This window comes from Schistocerca nitens, chromosome 1 (assembly GCF_023898315.1).
Source record: "Schistocerca nitens isolate TAMUIC-IGC-003100 chromosome 1, iqSchNite1.1, whole genome shotgun sequence".
NCBI classification, from domain to species: Eukaryota; Metazoa; Arthropoda; class Insecta; order Orthoptera; family Acrididae; genus Schistocerca; species Schistocerca nitens.
The window spans coordinates 202,568,595-202,589,838 of record NC_064614.1 but is presented as its reverse complement, the minus strand read 5'-3'; the positions used below and the strand labels follow the sequence as shown (position 1 = coordinate 202,589,838).

Here is a 21,244-nt window from a genome sequence, read left to right as displayed (position 1 = left end):
AACACCATGGATTAGCCAAGTAAAATTAGATTTACAAAAAGCAAATATTGAACTTAAAGATGTCAAAGATAGAAAAACTTTTAGAAATAAGGTGGAAAAGTGGAATGTATTGTCGGAGAAGGAAGCACTAAAGAGACCAGGAACAAAATGGACAGAAGAAAGAAAAAGAAAACATGGAGAACGAATGAAAGAAGTATGGAAGAAACGACGTCAGAAAGCTTTGCGTGATCCTTCTGGGTCCATTCGCGATAAGTAAGTATATATATATATATATATATATATATATATATATATATATATATATATATATATATATAGAGGGAAACATTCCACGTGGGAAAAATATATCTAAAAACAAAGATGATGTGACTTACCGAACGAAAGTGCTGGCAGGTCGATAGACACACAAACACACACACAAAATTCAAGCTTTCGCAACAAACTGTTGCCTCATCAGGAAAGAGGGAAGGAGAGGGAAAGATGAAAGGATGTGGGTTTTAAGGGAGGGGGTAAGGAGTCATTCCAATCCCGGGAGCGGAAAGACTTACCTTGGGGGAAAAAAGGACATTTATACACTCGCGCGCACACACTCACACACATATCCATCCGCACATACACAGACACAAGCAGACATTTTGTTTCTCATTTAGCTTACAGAATGATTCAGCCTAAATCCCTAATTTATTTATTTGTGTATTTATTTTTAATTTTCGAAAGACGGGAACTTTTAAAGAACTAATGAACAGGAGAGAAACAGTAAGCTTAGAGACAAAATTTACCTGATGTTAATATACACCCACTGAGTTGTATAGCTTGGGGAGACACATCATGCATATGCATGTGTATTGTGATTGATGCTTTTATTTCTAGTTTTAGTGCTTCATTCTTAGAAGTAATTTTCAGTTTGTATGTTTCAGACCGTATGGATCATCCGGTGATCCATGTGTCCTGGAATGATGCTTCAAAATACTGTTCTTGGGCACAGAAAAGATTACCAACTGAAGCTGAGTGGGAATATGCCTGCCGTGCTGGACTCAACAATCGTTTATATCCTTGGGGTAACAAGATTCAGCCTCATGGTGAGCATCGGTAAGTACAAAGCTATTTTTGTATGTATGTACGTAATGAAAGGAAAGAAAATATAACTGTTGTGCTGTTAGTGAAGATAAATCATCTCCTCCTTTGCAGTGTAAAGGCATTGTATAGTTATTTGTCTGTGTATAATTTTTCATGGTGAACATTTCATGAGTGAGTTACTGAGCCACAGTCAGAGATGAAAAAACAAGACAGCTGGGTTCCCCGAGGAGGAGATCTGTTGGACAGAAAGTGGGCACATATTGTGTAATGGTAAGAAAAGAGCTGTATGAAAACATGCAAAGATATTCATTACCCTTTGGCTGTTTCTCTAAGATTGGAGTGGGGAATGTAGCTACCATTAATCACATTATACAGCTTGTATTCTGTTTACTGCCAAACAGTAATCTACAGCTTACCAACATAGAAAAAGTTGAAAAATACCAAATTAAAGGTTTATCATCATTTGAGAAATTTGTTGTAGTTAATACTGCACTGCAGTATATCCAAGATTTCTGTATACTTGTGTTCCATAGATTCTGAAATTAATGGGTTATTTGTGGAAGGTCATACAGAGTAGCTAACATGTCACTTTCCAATAATGTAGAAGACTTGACAGCTGTAAATGTTTAAGTGGCAAAGTGCAAAGGTGCTCCTATCATTCCCTACAATGTACTTGCTTCACATTTTCCGTAGTTTTTTGTTTCTCCAGTCTCCATATTGCAAATCTCTACTTCGCTTTCCTTCATCTACATCCTGTTTCCATGGCCTGTTTACCTTCCCCCCCCCCCCTCCCCCCATGTGAAGGTATCCACTGCCATATATGTTTCAGCCACCTTGTACAATCCATCTTTTAAAGATGCCCATACCAAAGTAGCCTTTTTGTTTCCGTTGTGTATATGATAGTCTCTAACTGCAATTTCCCTCCATATTTTCACATTTCTTATGTGATCCAATCTTGATATTCATCTAACTTCTTCTCCAGTAGTCTATTTCCATTGCAGGAAACCTCTGTTTCTATCTTTTATTAATTTCCCAGATTTCTGACACACATTGCAATACTTTCCGTAGTCGTATGGTATATTACTTTTTTAATTTTGATTGTTAGTTTTTGTTCCATGAAACAGAATTTAACTGTCTGATTGTCTTCTTGCCTTGTTCAACTTTATTTGCGTTCTTTCCACCAACAGATAATATTACGCCAAGATATTTAAAAGATTGACTTCCTTTTTTGCCAGTTTCCAAATCCATTGCATCATTTTTTTCCCCAGTGCAAGATATTCAGTTTTAACAAGATTTATTGAACAACTTTTTTAAAGAACCATCATCTATGGTATTAGCTCCTTACAGGAATACCTTCTAGACTCTAAAAGTATAGAATGGCACGAGTTTGTTTTTCAGTGTACCATGTTACTTGGAGCATATTTCCATGAAGATCCACTTATAAATGGGTTCCTTGCTCATTCATGTGTCACTTAATGTTACTGTATGTTTGGTGCACTTTGGGCAAAATAATTCTATTCATGGAGAGATCACCAAAGAGTTAAAACGATTCTCATGGTTATACCCCCAAGGGAATTTTAATTCTCATCATGCATTCTAGTATTCTATTTAGTTCACAGAGGTGTCAACAGTTCAAGACTCATTCGGTCAAAACACGTATGTATGATGAACTGAAGCTATACAGTGTACTTAAGTTGAGCAATAGTGTTATCTTCCTCCATAGGCAGTTTTGCTTGTGCATTTTGCCCTTCTAGACGTTCTGATTAAAAAGTGGGTAATAATTGTCATTTTACTGACATTTCAAATCTGAGTGCACCTACAATAACAAGAAACCTATAGAAAAATCTGCCAAAATTAATATTAATCAGAGTGAGTTGAGTATTGTGCAACTATTTGGCTACGTTGAAAAACAGAGGTGATATGCATGATATGGTGAGCCATATAATGAATGTCATTCATCCAGTCATTGAAACATTCATCTTCACAATAGTAAACACAATCTCCCCTGGTGGATTGATTAGTTATGCTCGACAGCTGAAGGCAAGATGATCTCACGTTGTTTCCAAAGAGCCCTGCATATTAGTATTTCTTCGTGATTTACTCCTCCTCCTCCTCCTCCTCCTCCTCCTCCACCTCCAGTTCCAGAGCCTTAACTGAATTAAGGACATGTTCAAGCATCTGACTTGAAAAACTCTAGCGTGTAAAACAATATATCAGGCTCCTGGCAAAGATGTAGTAGTCTTTTATTGACACATAGTGAAGCATTACCCAGTGACATATGGAGAGACAAAGATTTTTTTAAACAGTTGAATAAGCTAGTTAGTCTAGCTTTGTTGGTATTAAAATATTAAATAATAGCGCAAAAGTAATTATCATTGAATAAAAACCATTCTTTGGAGATAATTCTCTCATAAATCTCATGTTAGCAACACTAACAGCACCTGCCTACTTATGACCTGTATAACTGTCATGTGTTGTGCTGCATATATACAAGTGTGATTTTCTTTCTTCTTAAATGCAAGTAATAATTTTAAATAATTGTTTCTGCTGAAATGAGACTTCTAATTAACAGCAGACTTAACTTATTTTTCAGCAGAAACTCGTAACCGGTGGGGCCCCTTTTAACAAAGGGTTTTAGTGATCCTATCTTTTCCAGCCTCCATCAGCCAATCACTCTTTCGTTCCTGAAGAAGGAATGCATTGTTCTGAAAGTTCAAAGCATTATCTTCTGTTTTAATTGTTTGTGTGATCAGTACTGGGAATTGTGTCTCCTGGAGGAAGGTACTGGCTAGCTTTTCTGACTCTTACTGATTTTAATAATTTTCTTTGTTATACAGCACATTCATTTTCATCACATTACAGAATCATTGTTAATAATTCCTCTGTTAAATTAGGAATGAGATTTAAAAATATGAACTATAAACACACATTGTTTCAGACATCATAGAATAATTTATATTTACAGAATAATTTACATATTCGGGTTAACATTTTGTTCAGTCCATTATTTTTAACAAATGGAAAAAATTAATTGATAAAATATTGAAATACTTGTGAATAGATTATGCAGATGTGAGTTAGCAGTGAAGCATATAGGAATGAAAAATTCATATCAACATGCCTCATACTTCATTGTGTGAAGACTCATCCACTCGTGTTGCTTGTGCTGTATTGATGATTGTATGTTACATATTAATGGAATGTATTTGTGAACAAAAGAGCAGCTCCTAGCGTACCTGTGAAGTTGATCTCTCATTTAGCTGAGACTGAGAAACGTAAGTTATGTGCAGCATTTGCACTTTTCACAGGCAGCTGTGGAGAAGATTTTACTGGTTTTACACATTGGCTAGATTACCCAGTTTCCTCAGAGCAACCAGTAGGCATAGTAGTTATACATAATTAACTGCATTTTCTCATATTATTGTCAGGGAGATTCTAATAATTTTGTTGTTGAGCACCCAAAAGTCCCAAACCAATATTGGTTTAATGTTATATGTTACAGGAAAGTACTTGTAGAATGTGACTACATAAAGGTTAAAAGAGACCACTCACAAAAAGACAGAAGCATTGAGTTGTTGATAGGCACACACAAAAGGAGGAAAATCTGCTATCTTTTGGACTTATCCTTTGATTAGCTGGAGTTCACACACATGTGCACGTGCATGTGCCTATGCCCCTACATGATGCGGGCTATACTTCGAAAGCTAAGTCCAGAACTAGCAAGTGTCCTTTGGTCTACCATTATGTATGTTTTGTGACACTGCTTAATAATAAGTATGTATAATTTTGTTTTGAATCGTCCACATTTATACTCGTGTGATCATTAAACTGAATGGTAACATTTATTCTTTTCTTTTTCCTGTGTAATTAGCCTGTAAATGTATGTAGCTTGGTTGATACTGATGTATTATAAGAGTAAATAAATATTTATGTAATCAAGTCACCTTGCTTTTTGAAGATGTGGAAGTAGCCAGTAATATTTAACTAATGAACACAATTGTTGCTACTACTTTTTATCTGGGAACAATATGTTGCTTAACTAGTGTCAAAATTCAGTTCAATTAAAGAGCAATTGGATAAAAACAAATGGTATGTAGATGGGGAAAGATAGTCCTCAAAACTCATTCACATGTACTGGCGTATACCAGCATGCTCACATGAGAAGGTAGACGACATCTACTGACAGTTACAGAAGATGATATATAACAGCAAATCTCACTGCAAGATAACAATGGGGGATACTAAAATGAAAACAAATTTAACAGTGGAAAACTTAAAATTGCCAGAAATGTTGTGATCGTGCATTAGGTCCTTGGAAACAGCTAAAAGAATATTAAAATGAGGTTGTTGTTGTTGTTGTTGTTGTTGTTGTTGTTGTGGTCGTCAGTTGTGAGACTGGTTTGATGCAGCTCTCCATGCTACTCTATCCTGTGCAAGCTTCATCTCCCAGTACCTACTGCAACCTACATCCTTCTGAATCTGCTTAGTGTATTCATCTCTTGGTCTCCCTCTATGGTTCTTACCCTCCCTGCTGCCCTCCAATACTAAATTTGTGATCCCTTGATGCCTCAGAACATGTCCTACCAACCGGTTCCTTCTTCTTGTCAAGTTGTGCCACAAACTTCTCTTCTCTCCAATTCTATTCAATACCTCCTCATTAGTTATGTGATCTACCCATCTAATCTTCAGCATTCTTCTGTAGCACCACATTTCAAAAGCTTCTTTTGTCTTCTGTCCAAACTATTTATCGTCTATGTTTCACTTCCATACATGGCTATGCTCCATACAAATACTTTCAGAAATGACTTCCTTACACTTAAATCTATACTCGATGTGAACAAATTTCTCTTCTTCAGAAACGCTTTCCTTGCCGTTGCCAGCCTACATTTTATATCCTCTCTACTTTGACCATCATCAGTTATTTTGCTCCCCAAATAGCAAAACTCCTTTACTACTTAGTCTCATTTCCTAATCTAATTCCCTCAGCATGACCCGAGTTAACTCAACTACATTCCATTATCCTCGTTTCGCTTTTGTTGATGTTCATCTTATATCCTCCTTTCAAGACACTATCCATTCTGTTCAACTGCTCTTCCAGGTCCTTTGCTGTCTCTGACAGAATTACAATGCCATTGGCAAACCTCAAAGTTTTTATTTCTTCTCCATGGATTTTAATACCTACTCCAAATTTTTCTTTTGTTTCCTTTACTGCTCGCTCAATATACAGACTGAATAACATTGGGGAAAGGCTAGGACCCTGTCTCACTCCCTTCCCAACCACTACTTCTCTTTCATGTCCCGCAACTCTTATAAATGCCATCTGGTTTCTGTACAAATTGTGAATAGCCTTTCGCTCCCTGTATTTTACCCCTGCCACCTTCAGAATTTGAAACAGAGTATTCCAGTCAACATTGTCAAAAGCTTTCTCTAATTTTACAAATGCTAGAAACATAGGTTTGTCTTTCCTTAATCTATTTTCTAAGATAAGTCGTAGGGCCAGTATTGCCTCACTTGTTCAAACATTTCTACGGAATCCAAACTGATCTTCTGCGAGGTCGGCTTCTAACAGTTTTTCCATTCGTCTGTAAAGAATTCGCGCTAGTATTTTGCAGCCGTGACTTATTAAGCTGATAGTTCGGTAATTTTCACATCTGTCAACACCTGCTTTCTTTGGGATTGAAATTATTATATTCTTCTTGAAATCTGAGAGTATTTCACCTGTCTCATACATCTTGCTCACCAGATGGTAGAGTTTTGTCAGGACTGGCTCTCCCAAGGCCGTCAGTAGTTCTAATGGAGTGTTGTCTACTCCCGGGGTCTTGTTTCGACTTAGGTCCTTCAGTGCTCCATCAAACTCTTCACGCAGTATCATATCTTCCATTTCATCTTCATCTACATCCTATTCCATTTCCATAATATTGTCAAGTACATTGCCCTTGTATAGTCCCTCTATATACTCCTTCCACCTTTCTGCTTTCCCTTCTTTGCTTAGAACTGGGTTTCCATCTGTTCTCTTGATGTTCATACAGGTGGTTCTCTTTTCTCCAATGGTCTCTCTAATTTTCCTGTAGGCAGTATCTATCTTACCCCTAGTGAGATAAGCCTCTACATCCTTACATTTGTCCTCTAGCTATCCCTGCTTAGCCAGTTTGCACTTCCTGTTGATCTCATTTTTCAGACGTTTGTATTCCTTTTTGCCAGCTTTATTTACTGCATTTTTATATATTCTCCTTTCATCAGTTAAATTCAATATTTCTTCTGTTCCCCAAGTGTTTCTACTAGCCCTCGTCTTTTTACCTACTTGATCCTGTGCTGCCTTCACTATTTCATTGCTCATGATTTCATCCATCAAAAAATAAATTACACAGCATGTGACACTTCTAAACCCTTTTCAAATTGCAAGTGATCACAGATAAGTGTAAAAAGAGATACAGAGCTAGAAAGGAAAAGACTCGTCAGACAAGAAGTAGAAAATGTAGGTTTTGTGACTTTAAGGGTAGGTAAGTAAAGCTGTCCTCAGTTTGAAGGTTGGTTTGAACGTCACAGTGCTTTACTAGACACAGTCCTCTTGGGTGTGGTGTGTTTTTGCCTTCCTCCAACCCCTGGATACAGTTACCCAACTACTTGTAGGGACCCTGCATTTTTTACAGTAACAAATTACTGCCGGAGGTGAAAACAGTTATGTGCTAGTGCTAGTACAAATAGAAGATTGGAGCCTAGACTTCTGGATTTGTTGTCAGGTGTGTATGCACTGAGCCATGGAGCTACACAATAAGGAGGCACACTAGATTCAATTAAGCAGCACATTTTGCTGGTTAGAGAAAGAAGATTATACTGGTTTAGACCTTAGGGACAATTATTAAACAAACTTATGCCATCAGCAAAGCAGATGAGAACCACAATTGAATGACTGGAAGGACACAAAAGATACAATGAATGTTTGGTAAGAGAAACAAGGAAATATGAAAATAGCATTGAGAAGGTAAAACAGAAGTTTATGGTGGGTAGACATCGCACCTGACCAGTTATGATGACATACAGCATAGTAACTAACAACAGAAGGGAAAATTATACAATCATTCCAAGATATCCGTAAATGTTTGTATAATTCAAGAAATGAATCAGAAATACAGGCATTTAATAATTAAAATATTGACATGTGTCATTCAGAGTATGGAGAAAGGAGAGACATTTGTAGATGATGGGGTTTCGGTAGAATCGATACTGGAGCAAATTCCTACAACAGGATACTATACTAATTGGTCTCCTATCTGTAATGCACAAAAATTGTTAAAATGGTCACTAAGCACATAGGAAAAAATTGGATTTTTTATCTGTAAAAGGAACAAGATGATTTCAGAACTAGATACAGCAGAAATTACCATTTAAAAGCCATTATCAGAATTATGGATTGGAACAATCAGTACAAATTACCACTTCATCTGAAATTCATAGGTTTTGAGAACGTTTGTGATTCACTTTGAACAAAATCTGTAGATAAGACCTTTTAGGAACGAGCTATTAATTAAAAATTGGAAGAGGAGTTGGCAAAGAGGTTCCCCATCCCCCAAAAGTATACTCAGCAGTCTTTTTAAATCCATGAGTTAATAATCAAAAAAGGTATTCATGTTAATGGATCATATCTGAAACACCTTTCTGTGCTGATGACATTATACTGTTTGCCTCAAGTGCAAGTAAACTTAAGCATCAGATAAAAAAAAAAGGTGATAGAGCAAGTTTGAAAATTAGTTATAATAAACTAAAATAATGTACAATGATCAGATCAAAAAGAAAATAGTAGAAATTTATAATAACTGGATGGACAGAAAAAGAAAAATAGGGGTGCTGAGCAAGTAACGAGGACATTGTTTGGCATTGCCAAGAGCAACAGGAAAATGAACAAGTGGATCATGGAACAGACTTGAGTTGAAGACATAATTATAATTGTAGTGAAAATGAAGTGGATCTTTGTAGGAAACGTGACTCTTTGAGCTATGCAAAAGTATGGCAGTTACTTCAGATGAAATCTGAGGGTATTCTGTTTATTGTATGACACATATAATATACCCAAAGTAACAAGGCCAGTATTCAACTAAAATTAAGATACAGAAAAAAACTGTAAATCGTCATTTTAGTTCACATCCACTGAAAGATGAAAGATGTCAGGTGTGATATTGCTGAATCTTCTCTCTCACATTGTGCCGTTTCCACCTGCTTTTAATTGTTTTGGCTGTTGTCCTTTGTGCTGACGTACTGAGTTTCTACACTGGGTGAAAAATGGGGTTGTGGATTCAGACGCTGACTACTACAAATTATGTAGCCGATAGGTGCACAGTTATGTTTCATTGTGCTTTAATTTTCACTTTGCACATCCCCCAATATTCCATAGTTATATGGCCAGTGCATAATTATTTAACCTTCGATAAACCTCATTATTAGTTTGCAGGCGAAACCCCACATACTGCTACAATAGTTTCCTGTTTTACGAGCAGTAAAAGTCTAACCACAAAGTTCACAGTTCTTGAAGAACACTCAGGTACATATGGAGCAGACACTGTCACTGTTTTTACACATGGCCTTCCACAGTTAATACAAAACATTGTTGTTGTTCTAACCAGCACAGATTACTTGTCTGTAACTCGGCCATGGACTGACTGTATCGTGACCAAAAATTGGGCCCTTACATACCATCACAATAATCAGTGCTGAAACTACACATTGTTCGAAGCTAAATTTACAGAAATTACAATTAAAACTTAACTCATTAAATTAACTGAATACATCAAAAAATTGGTTCTTTTAGCAGTTTCTTCTACTACAAGGGTTATGCCAAATTATTTGTTTAAATTGTGAAATTAACAAATATAGTTACACAAAAAATACTTTTGACAAAACTTTTAATTACTTTGGAATTAATGAAGGGCTGGTTTTGCTGACATGTTTTTGAATAGAGCTAAATAGATACTTTAAGATTACTAGTGCTTCGTTTTCCAAATATTTACAATCATTACAGAATTTATATTTGTTTATACGTCAACAATAGAATTTAAGTTATGAAATAGTTACTAATTTCACCCTATAATGAAAGTTACTATGTAACTAGGAATTAAAAGCACTCTGTCTTCAGGCCATGAGTGGCCTACCGGGACCATCCGACCACCGTGTCATCCTCGGTGGAGGATGCATATAGGAGGGGCATGGGGTCAGCACACTGCTCTCCCGGTCGTAAGATGGTATTCTTGACCAAAGCCGCTACTATTCGGTTGTGTAGCTCCTCAATTGGCTGCTCGATGCTGAGTGCACTTCGAAACTAAATAGGAATAACCAAAATAAATTAGAATATCAAATGCATACATAAAACTAAGTGCAAAATTAGGTCTGGTGTTATATTCTTTAACACTGAGGGCCAATCTTTCTCTTTTATGAAAATGCAGATAATGCTCATGTATGTTAATAGTAAATAGTCAAAAACGAAAAAATAAATTTTAAGGAGGCAGATGTCAAAACAAGAAGGGAATTAAAAAATCCCAGCTTTCTTCGTCACAACATGGATACCTCCTGATGGAGACATTCGAAGAGAAGTGCAACACTCTGATTTTCTGTTCCACAGCCAAAGGCTGCTGATAGTTGAAAATCACATTTTACTGATGAGGCAACACAGCATCCCTGGTTTGGGCATAATTTACTGAGTCTGGGAAAATGCAAAAAATATACTCAAAATTCAATGTATAAATGGTCATGGTTGTTGCACAGAGTGTATGAAGTCCTGGAGTGTCATGCTGCAACATTTACTGGCATTAAAAATGTGCTCACAGACAATTGAAACTATGACTTATGTATTCCCAAAGTGTCAACTTAATCTTCTCTGCAATCAGTTACATACCCTAAACTCCAGTTATTTTAGTTGAGTTGCTGGTTGGTCTGCACTTCCCACTACCAAGTTTTGTACAGGGGCCATTGATTTCTGCTCAGTGCAGTTGATTTTTTTCATATATTCCACAGTTTGGCACTCCTGTTCTTAAACCATGTGGCATACAATAAATGCCATGTAATTGGCATAAATCAGACATAACATGTCATTTAAACATGAATTCTGTCAAATTTGTTTACTGGATTTCAGTCTCTATGGTTAATACTGCTATAAATTTCTGTGGAGTTATGGGGCAGTCTTTTGACCTGAACTAGTGGTACGTGCCAATGAAGTCACATCAGCTTCTACTAACTACTGCATTTATGCTCGATGCTGTGACAATCTATCTTCCTTGTGAATCTCCATTTTTTTATGAATTTTATTAGCTTTCACACCTTGAGCTTGGATTAGCCATGTTTATACCAATACAATTTATAATTTTTCCAGATATGCACAGTAGTACTATCTACATTCTACAGGGTGTTCCTTGCAAGACTGCCAACTTACGGGATTGTTGCATGATATTAGAAACTTTTATTACAAACACCCTCTTTGTCATTGGTCTGCCTGCTGTGAACATTTGTATTTACACAAATTACAGTTAAACTGTAAAAAATGGGAATTAAAATAATGTTCCAGGGTAAATATCTGGCAGGGAGAATTTCCAGAGCACAATACTGGGGATGATGGATATGTCAGCACTGCACCTGTTACAGCATTCCCACCAAATGCTTATGGACTACACAACATTATTGGGAATGTATGGGAATGGACAGCAGATTGGTGGCAAACAAAACATTCCACAGAACCGGCCACAAATCCAGTAAGTTCTGTGAACTAGATAAGATTATGAAACATTTCAATAGCATATGTCATTTTGCTATATTTTATGTTTATATATATATTTTTTTTTGTTTCATAATGACATTATGTATGCCCAAACATCAAAGTCTTCAGCACTCTGTGTAGCAAAATGCACACACAAGTCACTTGTAGTTGAGTGTGTTGATGTCCTCCTTTCAGATCTAGCACAATCCAAGCAACACGCAATGTTATGATCTAATCAGTATAAGGTTTTTTAATCTTCCAGTAATTTCTTGTGCTTTCTAGCAGGTTTATTAAAGTACACAGGGATTTAGTGCTCTTCATAATTATCTTGAAATAATTTCTAATTTTATAGATAATTACAAAATGGTTTTCATTATTTTACATTTTTACACACGTCTAATGGTTTTCACATACATGTGATGTAGGTGGCTCTGGCACTATCTGTCTGCTTATTAATTATGTTCCTTTGGTGTTATTGGAAGAATACCTGCTGACTTATTACTTTATGTAGTTGTCAGATTATATTCTTTATGTTAGTATTTTAGTGATACCTTATTTGAAAAATTATCCAGCGATATTGTATGGTTACAGCCAGTTTTGTTTATCATTACTGTTATTTAGATATTGATCATTGCTACTGTTATATTCTTTCTTCTTCCTAGTGTTATATCTGTATCTACATATTTTCTTTTTTATAGTTCTACATATTTTTTAACTTTTGAATATCAACAATATAAGGAAAAGATAAGATCGCTGCTTACCATGAAGATGCCATGGCAGGCTGCGGACAGGCACAATGAAAAGACCTTACACACTGGCTTTTACCCAAAGACTTTGTCAGAACAGAACACACACACACACACACACACACACACACAAAGAAGCACACCTCATGCACAAATGACCACCATCTCCATTGGCTTGGACTCGACTGCAACTGTCACATAGAATGAAAGCAGCAGTCTGGGAAGGGGAAGGGATAGCAGCATATGGGTAGATAATACAGAACAAGCTACCCAAATTTTACATACAGTGCCTAAAGGGCCAGTAATAAACATGCTGGAAGAGATGGAAATCTGTTTACATACATTCATACATCCAGAGAGAATACTGAATGAGCAAATTGAACTTAAACACAAACAAAACATAGGAAATTTCATAAAAATTATCTGCCAGGCCAGTGGATAGATACATAGAAACAAATAATATCAAACAACCAGAGATTGAATTATCACTAAATTCACAGCAAGATGCAGATTAAAATAAGTGATACTGTACCCATAAAGCATTGTTGGGAAACGTGTCAACAAGCAGAAAAAAAAGATGCACCTGCAAAAATTAAAAAGGACATATAGCACAAAAATAACAAGAAAGAAACGTTTAATTTAATTTGTAATTGATTACAATTGAACAAGTAGGACTAAACATAGCGTCTATCAAAACTTGTCCACAAAAATAGATTACAGTGACAATATCTAACAGTCTCATGTGGACATGCAAGTAATAAGTAAAGTAAGTAATAACTAAGAAAAAAAATAGGACTAACAAACTTTGTAAATAACATACAGAAAAAGGAGAAATATAACAGTAGTAATTGCTGGATTATGTCAAATACGCTGTCACAAAAATACTAATACAAAAAACATAATTTGACAACTGCATAAAGTAATAATATAACTGTATGGACAAAAACATCTACTCACCACATGGCAGCAGAACACACACATAAAAGATGGTTATAATTATGCAAGTTTTCAGTTCCAGTGGCTCCTTCTTCAGGCAGGATGGTTGAAGGGGAAGGAAGAGGGACAGAGGAAAAGAACTGGAGAGGTCTAGGAAAAGGGGTAGATTTTGGGAAATTCACCCAGAACCTCAGGTCAGGAGAGACTTACCAGATGGGATGATAAGATCGATAAGTTTTGATATACACTATGTTTAGACCTTCTTATTCGTTTGTAATCAATTACAAATGAAATTAAACATTTCTTTCTTGTAATCTTTGTGCTATATGTCCTTTTTAATTTTTGCAGGTGCAGTTTTTTTTTTCTGCTTGTTGACATGCTTCCCAACAATGCTTTATGGTTACAGTATCACTTATTTTAAACTGCATCTGACCAAAAGAACATATTTGACAAGCAAATAGATGTGACAGAATCACTGATGTTACATGGATATCAAAACCATTGCATGTTTGTAAAAATATGTAATAATGAAAACTATTTAGTAATTACCTATAAAATTAGAAGTAATGTACCAAAATTATTTACCCTGACTTATAGATAACTTGATGATGGCAACTCAGCTGAAATAGGCCTACTATAAAAAAAGGGGGGGGGGGGGGGAGAGAGAGAGAGAGAGAGAGAGAGAGAGAGAGAGAGAGAGGTGTCAAACTTAAAAGGGTACTTTGACTTATAATTATTACAATGTTCTTAAGTATATAATGTATCTACAATGTCCTTGACTATATATAACTCAGAAGAGATTTGGGCAAATACAGCACATGTGTATGTATACTGCTACTTTTTCTAAGTTGGTTGGACGCTGTTCAAGGGAGAAGCACATTTGACATGCTGACAACACAACCTGACACTAGTCTTTTTGATTCAGTGGTTGTAGTTAGAATTTTCTGACCACGAAGCTATTATAACATAATTGATCACTGGTCATGAACACAAAGTTGATGATGGTAAGAATCTATTTCTGCAATAAGGGCAACAGGAAAAGAACTGCTTGAGCAGCCAACAGCAGACATTAGTACTAGCAGAGGCTTTCACAATAACTAGTAATGATAGTTCAGTCAATTTGAGCATGTACAGGACTGGAGTAATCTGTTGCCATCCTTTTAAAATGTGATATAAAACATAGGCAAAGGAGTGTGGCTATAACAAAACTCATAGACTTCTTTGCACTTGAATTTTTCAATAAAACAATGGAAATTGTTCAGTAATCTGTATTGTCTGTGATGAACCAAGGTCTTCCCATTCCATACTCTAGTGCTGTGATTGTGGCACATCAGGTGAACCCACATATTATTACAGGTGACTGCAGAGGTCAAAAATGAGGCACGTTCCCTTTTGAAACAGTTGAGTAAAAATTGGCAGAAGTAAACTGTTTGACCTTGAGTTTTTCAGTAAACTGTCTTGATACCCACTTTCCAAAGTTCATTGTCGATGATTTGAAAGGCAGAACAATGACTGATGTCCAAAGAGATACTACCATATTGTTGGTATCTTATCTATCCACTAAAACTACCTTTTGAGGTTGCTGAATCTTTTGGACCATGGTGGACATTGACAGGTGTGTCCGCTCCCTCTTCATCTGTTGCACTTATTGAGCCACTTTCAAACATCCTGATCCACAAATGAAAACTTTCTGTGACATGACACTATTCCTGTATTATTCTGAAAGTCTTCAGTGAATTTCAGCTCCTTTCACCCCTTCCAATCAAAAATAAAAAAATAAAACCACTGCTTATTTCACTTTGGTGCAGACTAGTGGAAGAGGACATGTTGATGTTGTCACTAACAGAATCCAACTAAAGAGGTCTGGATTGAAAGATGTTTACACAACTACAGTGGTAACAATTGTAAGGTGATGTCTGTAGAAGGTAGTGTGATAATTTTTAAGGTGTGTTATGACAACAGTGTAAATAATTTTTAACCGTCCCTCGTATATCCACTTCCTCATGCTACCAATTCTGTGTTGTGGGTTTTTGATGAGAATAAGCTGGCGAGGTGGAGGTAGAAATGAACTATTAGAGTATGAGCTGTGTTCTCAGTTACTGCATGCCTCCAGCATGTTCGGGACATCAGTGGAATGCAGGAAGTGTGCATTTGTGACATAGTCACAGCTCTTCAGTTGTTGTGGAATGGACAGTTTTTCCCATGGACTAATGTCCTCAGCTTTACATAGTTATTAGCTGATACTTTAAGATACAGATAACATGTTGGTGCTATCGTATTTCATGCAGGACTTGTGGAGAGATAGTGCTCAGTGACAGCTAGCATTGTTAGTTGCTGTTTAATTGTATGACATTTGTACTCAGTGTTGGCTTTTTTCAGGATTCAGGTTGTCTGAAGTTCGTAAAATCTCGGTTATTGTTGTGGGAAATGTTAGACTACTAAGTCCTCGCTAATCATTTAAAAAACTGAACTAGGTGGCTGATGGATGATGCATTTGACAATTTCTATCTGGAGAATTTCATACATGTAAGCTTTTATTGGATGACAAGCCCAGTCAGTCTGTCGTCTAACATAGAAAATGATGTACATGGTCGAAGGTTTCGAGAAACTGCTAATGAAGGGACTTCCACGGATTTCAATAGTCGAGGATTAGTTGCCTATTAATCATGCTATAGTTGATAAAAACTTTTTCTTATCTTAAATATATTTTTTTGTTTTGTTTATGATGATTTATGTGTGTCCACCTGATCAATCTTACTGTTATTCCCAGCCTCTTTTGTTGATTGTTCTAGTTAAACGTTTCCTGCTAACAAATATATTTTAAAGCTTTCATTCTTTTCCACATGGTGAAGCCTCTTACTCCTAGACAGGAATAGTATTTTCTGCTTTCTGTTATGTCTTCTCCTTACTCATACTCCAAACAGTATGGATCGCAATGATCGCTAATGGGTTTTAATGGCTTCTTTAGTTAGAAGGATTTGAGTGAATATTGACAAATTACTTGTTATAAATTGAGAGTGTATGGCCATAAACAGTGATGCTAAGTATATATGAAAGTGTAAAAAATAACCAAATAAAGTATAAGTTAACTCAGAGTAAAGTATGATGGAGGTGTGCCCTTGTTGTGTCTAGCTCATACAGCATAGACACAATGAGGTAGCTAGGTGCACGCTAAACTAACGCAGACGGGCTTGAAGTTCTGGAACATGAGACTTATTAATGAATAAGAAGAAAAGTACGTAGCTGGAATAATATACTTATCTTTATTCTCTTGTTGGAATACATCTCTCTTGAATATTAGTACGCTATAAGCACTGATACAAATGGCGCCTTGCTAGGTAGTAGCTATGGACTAAGCTGAAGGCTATTCTATCTGTCTCTCGGCAAATGAGAGGAAAGCTTCGTACGTCTGGTCGCAAGCTATGTAGTCCGTACAACTGGGGCGAGGTCTAGTCCGTGTCTTGTAACCTGCCATGTGGTGGCGCTAGGTTTGCGATTACACAGTGGCGACACGCGGGTCCGACATGTACTACAGGACCGCGGCTGATTTAAGTTACCACCTAGCAAGTGTGGTGTCTAGCGGTGACACCACAGCCCTCACTGTTACTAAAGTAAAAGTCTAACGTTAACCCTGAATTTTGATTGATAGTTTTCAAACACTAATAAATGTAGCAATGGAAAATTGATTACTGCTCACCATATACCGAAAATGTTAAGTTGCAGATAGGCATGACAAAAAGATGGTCATGTGCGTCCCCCTCTCCACTCACTCACTCTCTCTCTCTCTCTCTCTCTCTCTCTCTCTCTCTCTCTGTCACACACACACACACACACACACACACACACACACACACACACACGACAGTCTCTGGCTGCCAAGGCCAGACTTCGTTTTCTGCGTATGTCTGGTTAGCTTGCATGTTAAGGAATTTGGGGAATGATGGTGAGGCAAGGTTTGACATTATGACATTCTGGAAAGTTAACAGAGGGTGATTTGGGGGAGCAATGGGGGTGGATCATGGTTGAATGGAAGAGTGAGCTGAGTCAGCCAGAGTTCAACATTGGTCTTTGGTTGAGTCTGATTGGTAGGGTTGGTGGCAAAATAGTGTTGCCACTGTGGGGACTGGGAGAAGGAGGGAAGGTCTTTAACATCCTGCATGACTGAATTTGGGAGGGGGAGGTGAGGCCTTAAAAGGACCGATGATTCTGTGGGGCTAAGGCTTTTGGAGGAAAGGTTCACGACTGGGTTTCAGGTCTGTTGAGCTTCTGTATTCTGTGGGGTGGTGAGAGGGAGTTTTTGAGGGAGGGGTAAATGTAGTTGGCTATGGAGGATGGCGGGGAGAGGGGGGGGCATTATTGTAGAGAGGTGATGGATAGTGGTAGTCCATGATGTGAATAGAAGGTGAACAGGTTGGAGAGCTTTTTGAGGTGGCATAGTGCCTGCTGCTCTAGTTCCTGGAAGGCAAGAATTTGTGTAAGATATTATTCCAGGAATTTGGTATTGCATAACAGGAGAATTTTAAGACTGGAGAGGAGGTATCACAAGGAGGTTTGCACCTGATTGACATGGTTTTGCAGGACTATGTTAGGTCTCACAGAATCTGAACAGATGGAGGTCGTTGTGGAAGGAAGGGCAGCAGCAGGAGATGGGTGATATGATAAGTCCATTTGGAGGGATTCCATAAACCAAGCAACCGTGCAGGAACAATATGTGGGACTTGGTTCTGGCTAGGGATAAGGAAACTTTTCTGAATTGACACAGATGGAAGGCGCAAGGATCCATGCTGGATGATACAAACACTTAAAAATATGTAAATAACATATAAATACAGGTGAAAAAATCACAAAACTACGCCAAAATATGTGGGAAAAATCACAAAAAGGATGGAACAGGTGATATATGGGGAAACAAGATGAAACCTGTGAGAGTAGACAGGTAATGAAAGGTGAAAACCAGCTGAAATTGACGTGAAAATGCAATGAGACAAAAAAGTAAAAAAATAAAAAGATTATAATGTGGGTTGCAGGTCTATGGACGGATAAGGGTGGGGGAGTTGGGAGAAGAGGTAAAAGGTTACATGACACAGGAAGGTATGGAAAATAAAACACACAAATACTTGAGAATGATGCAGGAAGAATGATCAGTTTGAAAATCTCGGATTAATGATATTGGCAGGAGTAGTGTGGGACATTCTGGCCTCAGCAACCAGATTTTGTGGGCATGTGGGTGAGAGTTGCATTTGTGTGTGTGTGTGTGTGTGTGTGTGTGTGTGTGTGTGTGTGTGTGTGTGTGTGGAGAGAGAGGGAGAGAAGGAGGGGGAAGGGGGGGGGGAAGGGGGAGTGTGTTGTGTCTAATGTCACTGAAGGCCTTTCTTGCCAAAAACTAAATTATTTGACTGTCTTTTTGTTGCGCCTATCCATAACTCAATATCTCCACTATATGGTGAGCAGCAGTCTATCATTTTCATAATATTGTCACTAATAAATCTAGTGCTTATAATATTGAAAGTCTGTTCATACACAGTGTCTTATATTAACTGGTTATGGATTCCACTTTTTCAGACGGGTCCTGAATCAGGAACTGACAAAGTGAAAAAAGGTGGTTCATATATGTGCCACCACAGTTATTGCTTCAGATACAGATGTGCAGCACGGAGCCAGAACACTCCGGATAGTTCTGCTGGTAACCTCGGATTTCGCTGTGCTGCAACTGCACTACCTGAGTACTTAAAACACTAATGCTTAAAAATGTTGCTACAAAAGGTAAGACAAGTGTTAGATTTTAGAGGCTAGCATATTAGTACTTCTAATTAATTGAGAGATAGTATTGTTAGCTGGTACTTAACTTCAGTAGTGAAATGTTTATTACCAATTATGGACACATTTAAATTAAAAGGGACACGTTATATAGCTTTCAGAAGTAATGATTTCTTCACTTGGGAAGGGAGAAGAGGGGTATGTTGTGGAAGTTTAAAAGGGAAGGGATGGTTATTCAGACCCCAGGATGAGAGAAACCTGCCTCAGGTGGATGGATCTCTTTCAACCTGGGGCCTGACGACTTGCCCTGCCTTTCTAAACTCCCCCAACATATCCCTCTCTCCACTTTGATGACAAAACTATTAGTTCTGCAAGCTACGTAGTGTGTTGCCCTTACTTTCTTATTCGTCTGTAAGTGACACAATACCTTTCACTTCCTGAAATTAAGTAATTCATTGTCACAAATTATTAGTTCCCTCAGCTAAATTTTCCTTCGTTACTATCAGTGTTTTCTTCCATACATCAGTTTTTAAATAATCTGGGAGGAAATGTGATAGCTCACTGAAAAGTAGAAATGTTAAGTCGTCGAAAAGCATGCAAACAAAAATACTAACAAAAATAGTATCTTTCAGACAAATCTTCTTTTTTGAGCTAGAGTACATGCACATACTAAGCTCCGCCACCACCTCCCCCCCCCCTCCCCCTACACACATACACACACACACACTTCTGTACAGCTACCTGGGGCCAGCTTCACAATGCAGGGGCTGCAGTAAGGCAGGTAGACTTGTGTGCGAGGGGTTGTGGAGGATGTAATGGGTGAGGGGGGGGGGGGGGGACAGGCAGGGAGTGAGGGGGAGGACTGGGAAAGGGTGTCTGGTGAGGCGAATCGGAGGGAGGCAGCAGGAGTATGAGATTGGAATGTGGAAAGGAGAAGCAGTAGGTGCACTAGTTACAAACGCAACACCTGGGCACCATAGCCGATGAGTTTGTGCATCAGACAATGACAATGACACAGAAGACTGTTGAGAAGAGGGTGTGACTGCAGAAGGTTAGTGGAGATTGTTGCCAGTATTATGACAATGAAGTATGTGTTACAAACCTGCCTGACTCAGTCCCTTGCAACCAGGATCCACCCCTACTGGCCCCAAATCACCTCTGTTAACGTTCCAAACTTTCCTAACCTCGACCATTGCCTCCTGTCATTCCCCAAATCCCTCAGCAAGGAAATCAACGTGATGTCTGCAGAAAGAACTGCAACCTTCACCTAAAAACTGACCCCAATCTTATAATCCTACCTGCTGACAAAGACTCCACCACTGTGGTTATGAACTGCAGGAATTACACCATGTAGGGACTCGGCCAGCTGTCAGATATATCCACCTACAAGGTCTGTCACAGTAATCCAGCAGGATCTCCAGCCCTTCCTCAAATCCTTAGGTCCAACTCAGAACCACTCCCCTGAGTTTCTCTCTCTTTCCTCATGCCCCCCATCCACCAGTACTTGCACTCCTACCGTCTACATGCTTTCTGATGTTCATAAACCTGGTTACTATGCCCAGAGAGAGAATCTCTGCACTTGTAGGCCAACACCATCTGTCTGTTATCTGTGTTTGCGACACAACATGCTGTGGAACATTAGCGGATGCATTGCTGAAAACCACCTACAACAGATAGTTCAGAACCTCACTCATGATGGAAATATATTAGAGCTAACAGCAACAAATAAACTGGAGCTCTTTGAAAATGTCCACATCGAAACTGGTATAGGTGATCAAGAGACTGTTGTAGCAACAGCGATGGCCTAAGTACAAAGGACAATTAAAACACTTAGAAAGATTAATGTATTCTGTAACAACAATATGAAAAAGGTAGATTGCTAGTCACCACATAGAGAAGTCATTGAGTCACAGAAAGATACAACGAAATGACTGCTAATGTTAAAGCGCACTTGAAACTTTCAGCACAGGGCAGGAGCATGTAGAGGTAC

At 37.9% G+C, this 21,244-nt stretch overlaps 1 protein-coding gene across 1 annotated transcript in view; it reads left to right on the top strand.

Annotated features, from left to right (window-relative positions):
• LOC126245770 (formylglycine-generating enzyme) overlaps nucleotides 1-21,244 on the top strand; it is a 117,668-nt gene that overhangs the window by 60,123 nt on the left and 36,301 nt on the right. Inside the window, exons 2-4 of the mRNA XM_049948343.1 lie at nucleotides 918-1,089; nucleotides 11,627-11,810; nucleotides 19,060-19,260. Of these exons, the coding sequence (XP_049804300.1) occupies nucleotides 918-1,089; nucleotides 11,627-11,810; nucleotides 19,060-19,236 (533 nt within the window). The 3' untranslated portion in view covers nucleotides 19,237-19,260. The remainder of the gene's footprint in view (nucleotides 1-917; nucleotides 1,090-11,626; nucleotides 11,811-19,059; nucleotides 19,261-21,244) is intronic.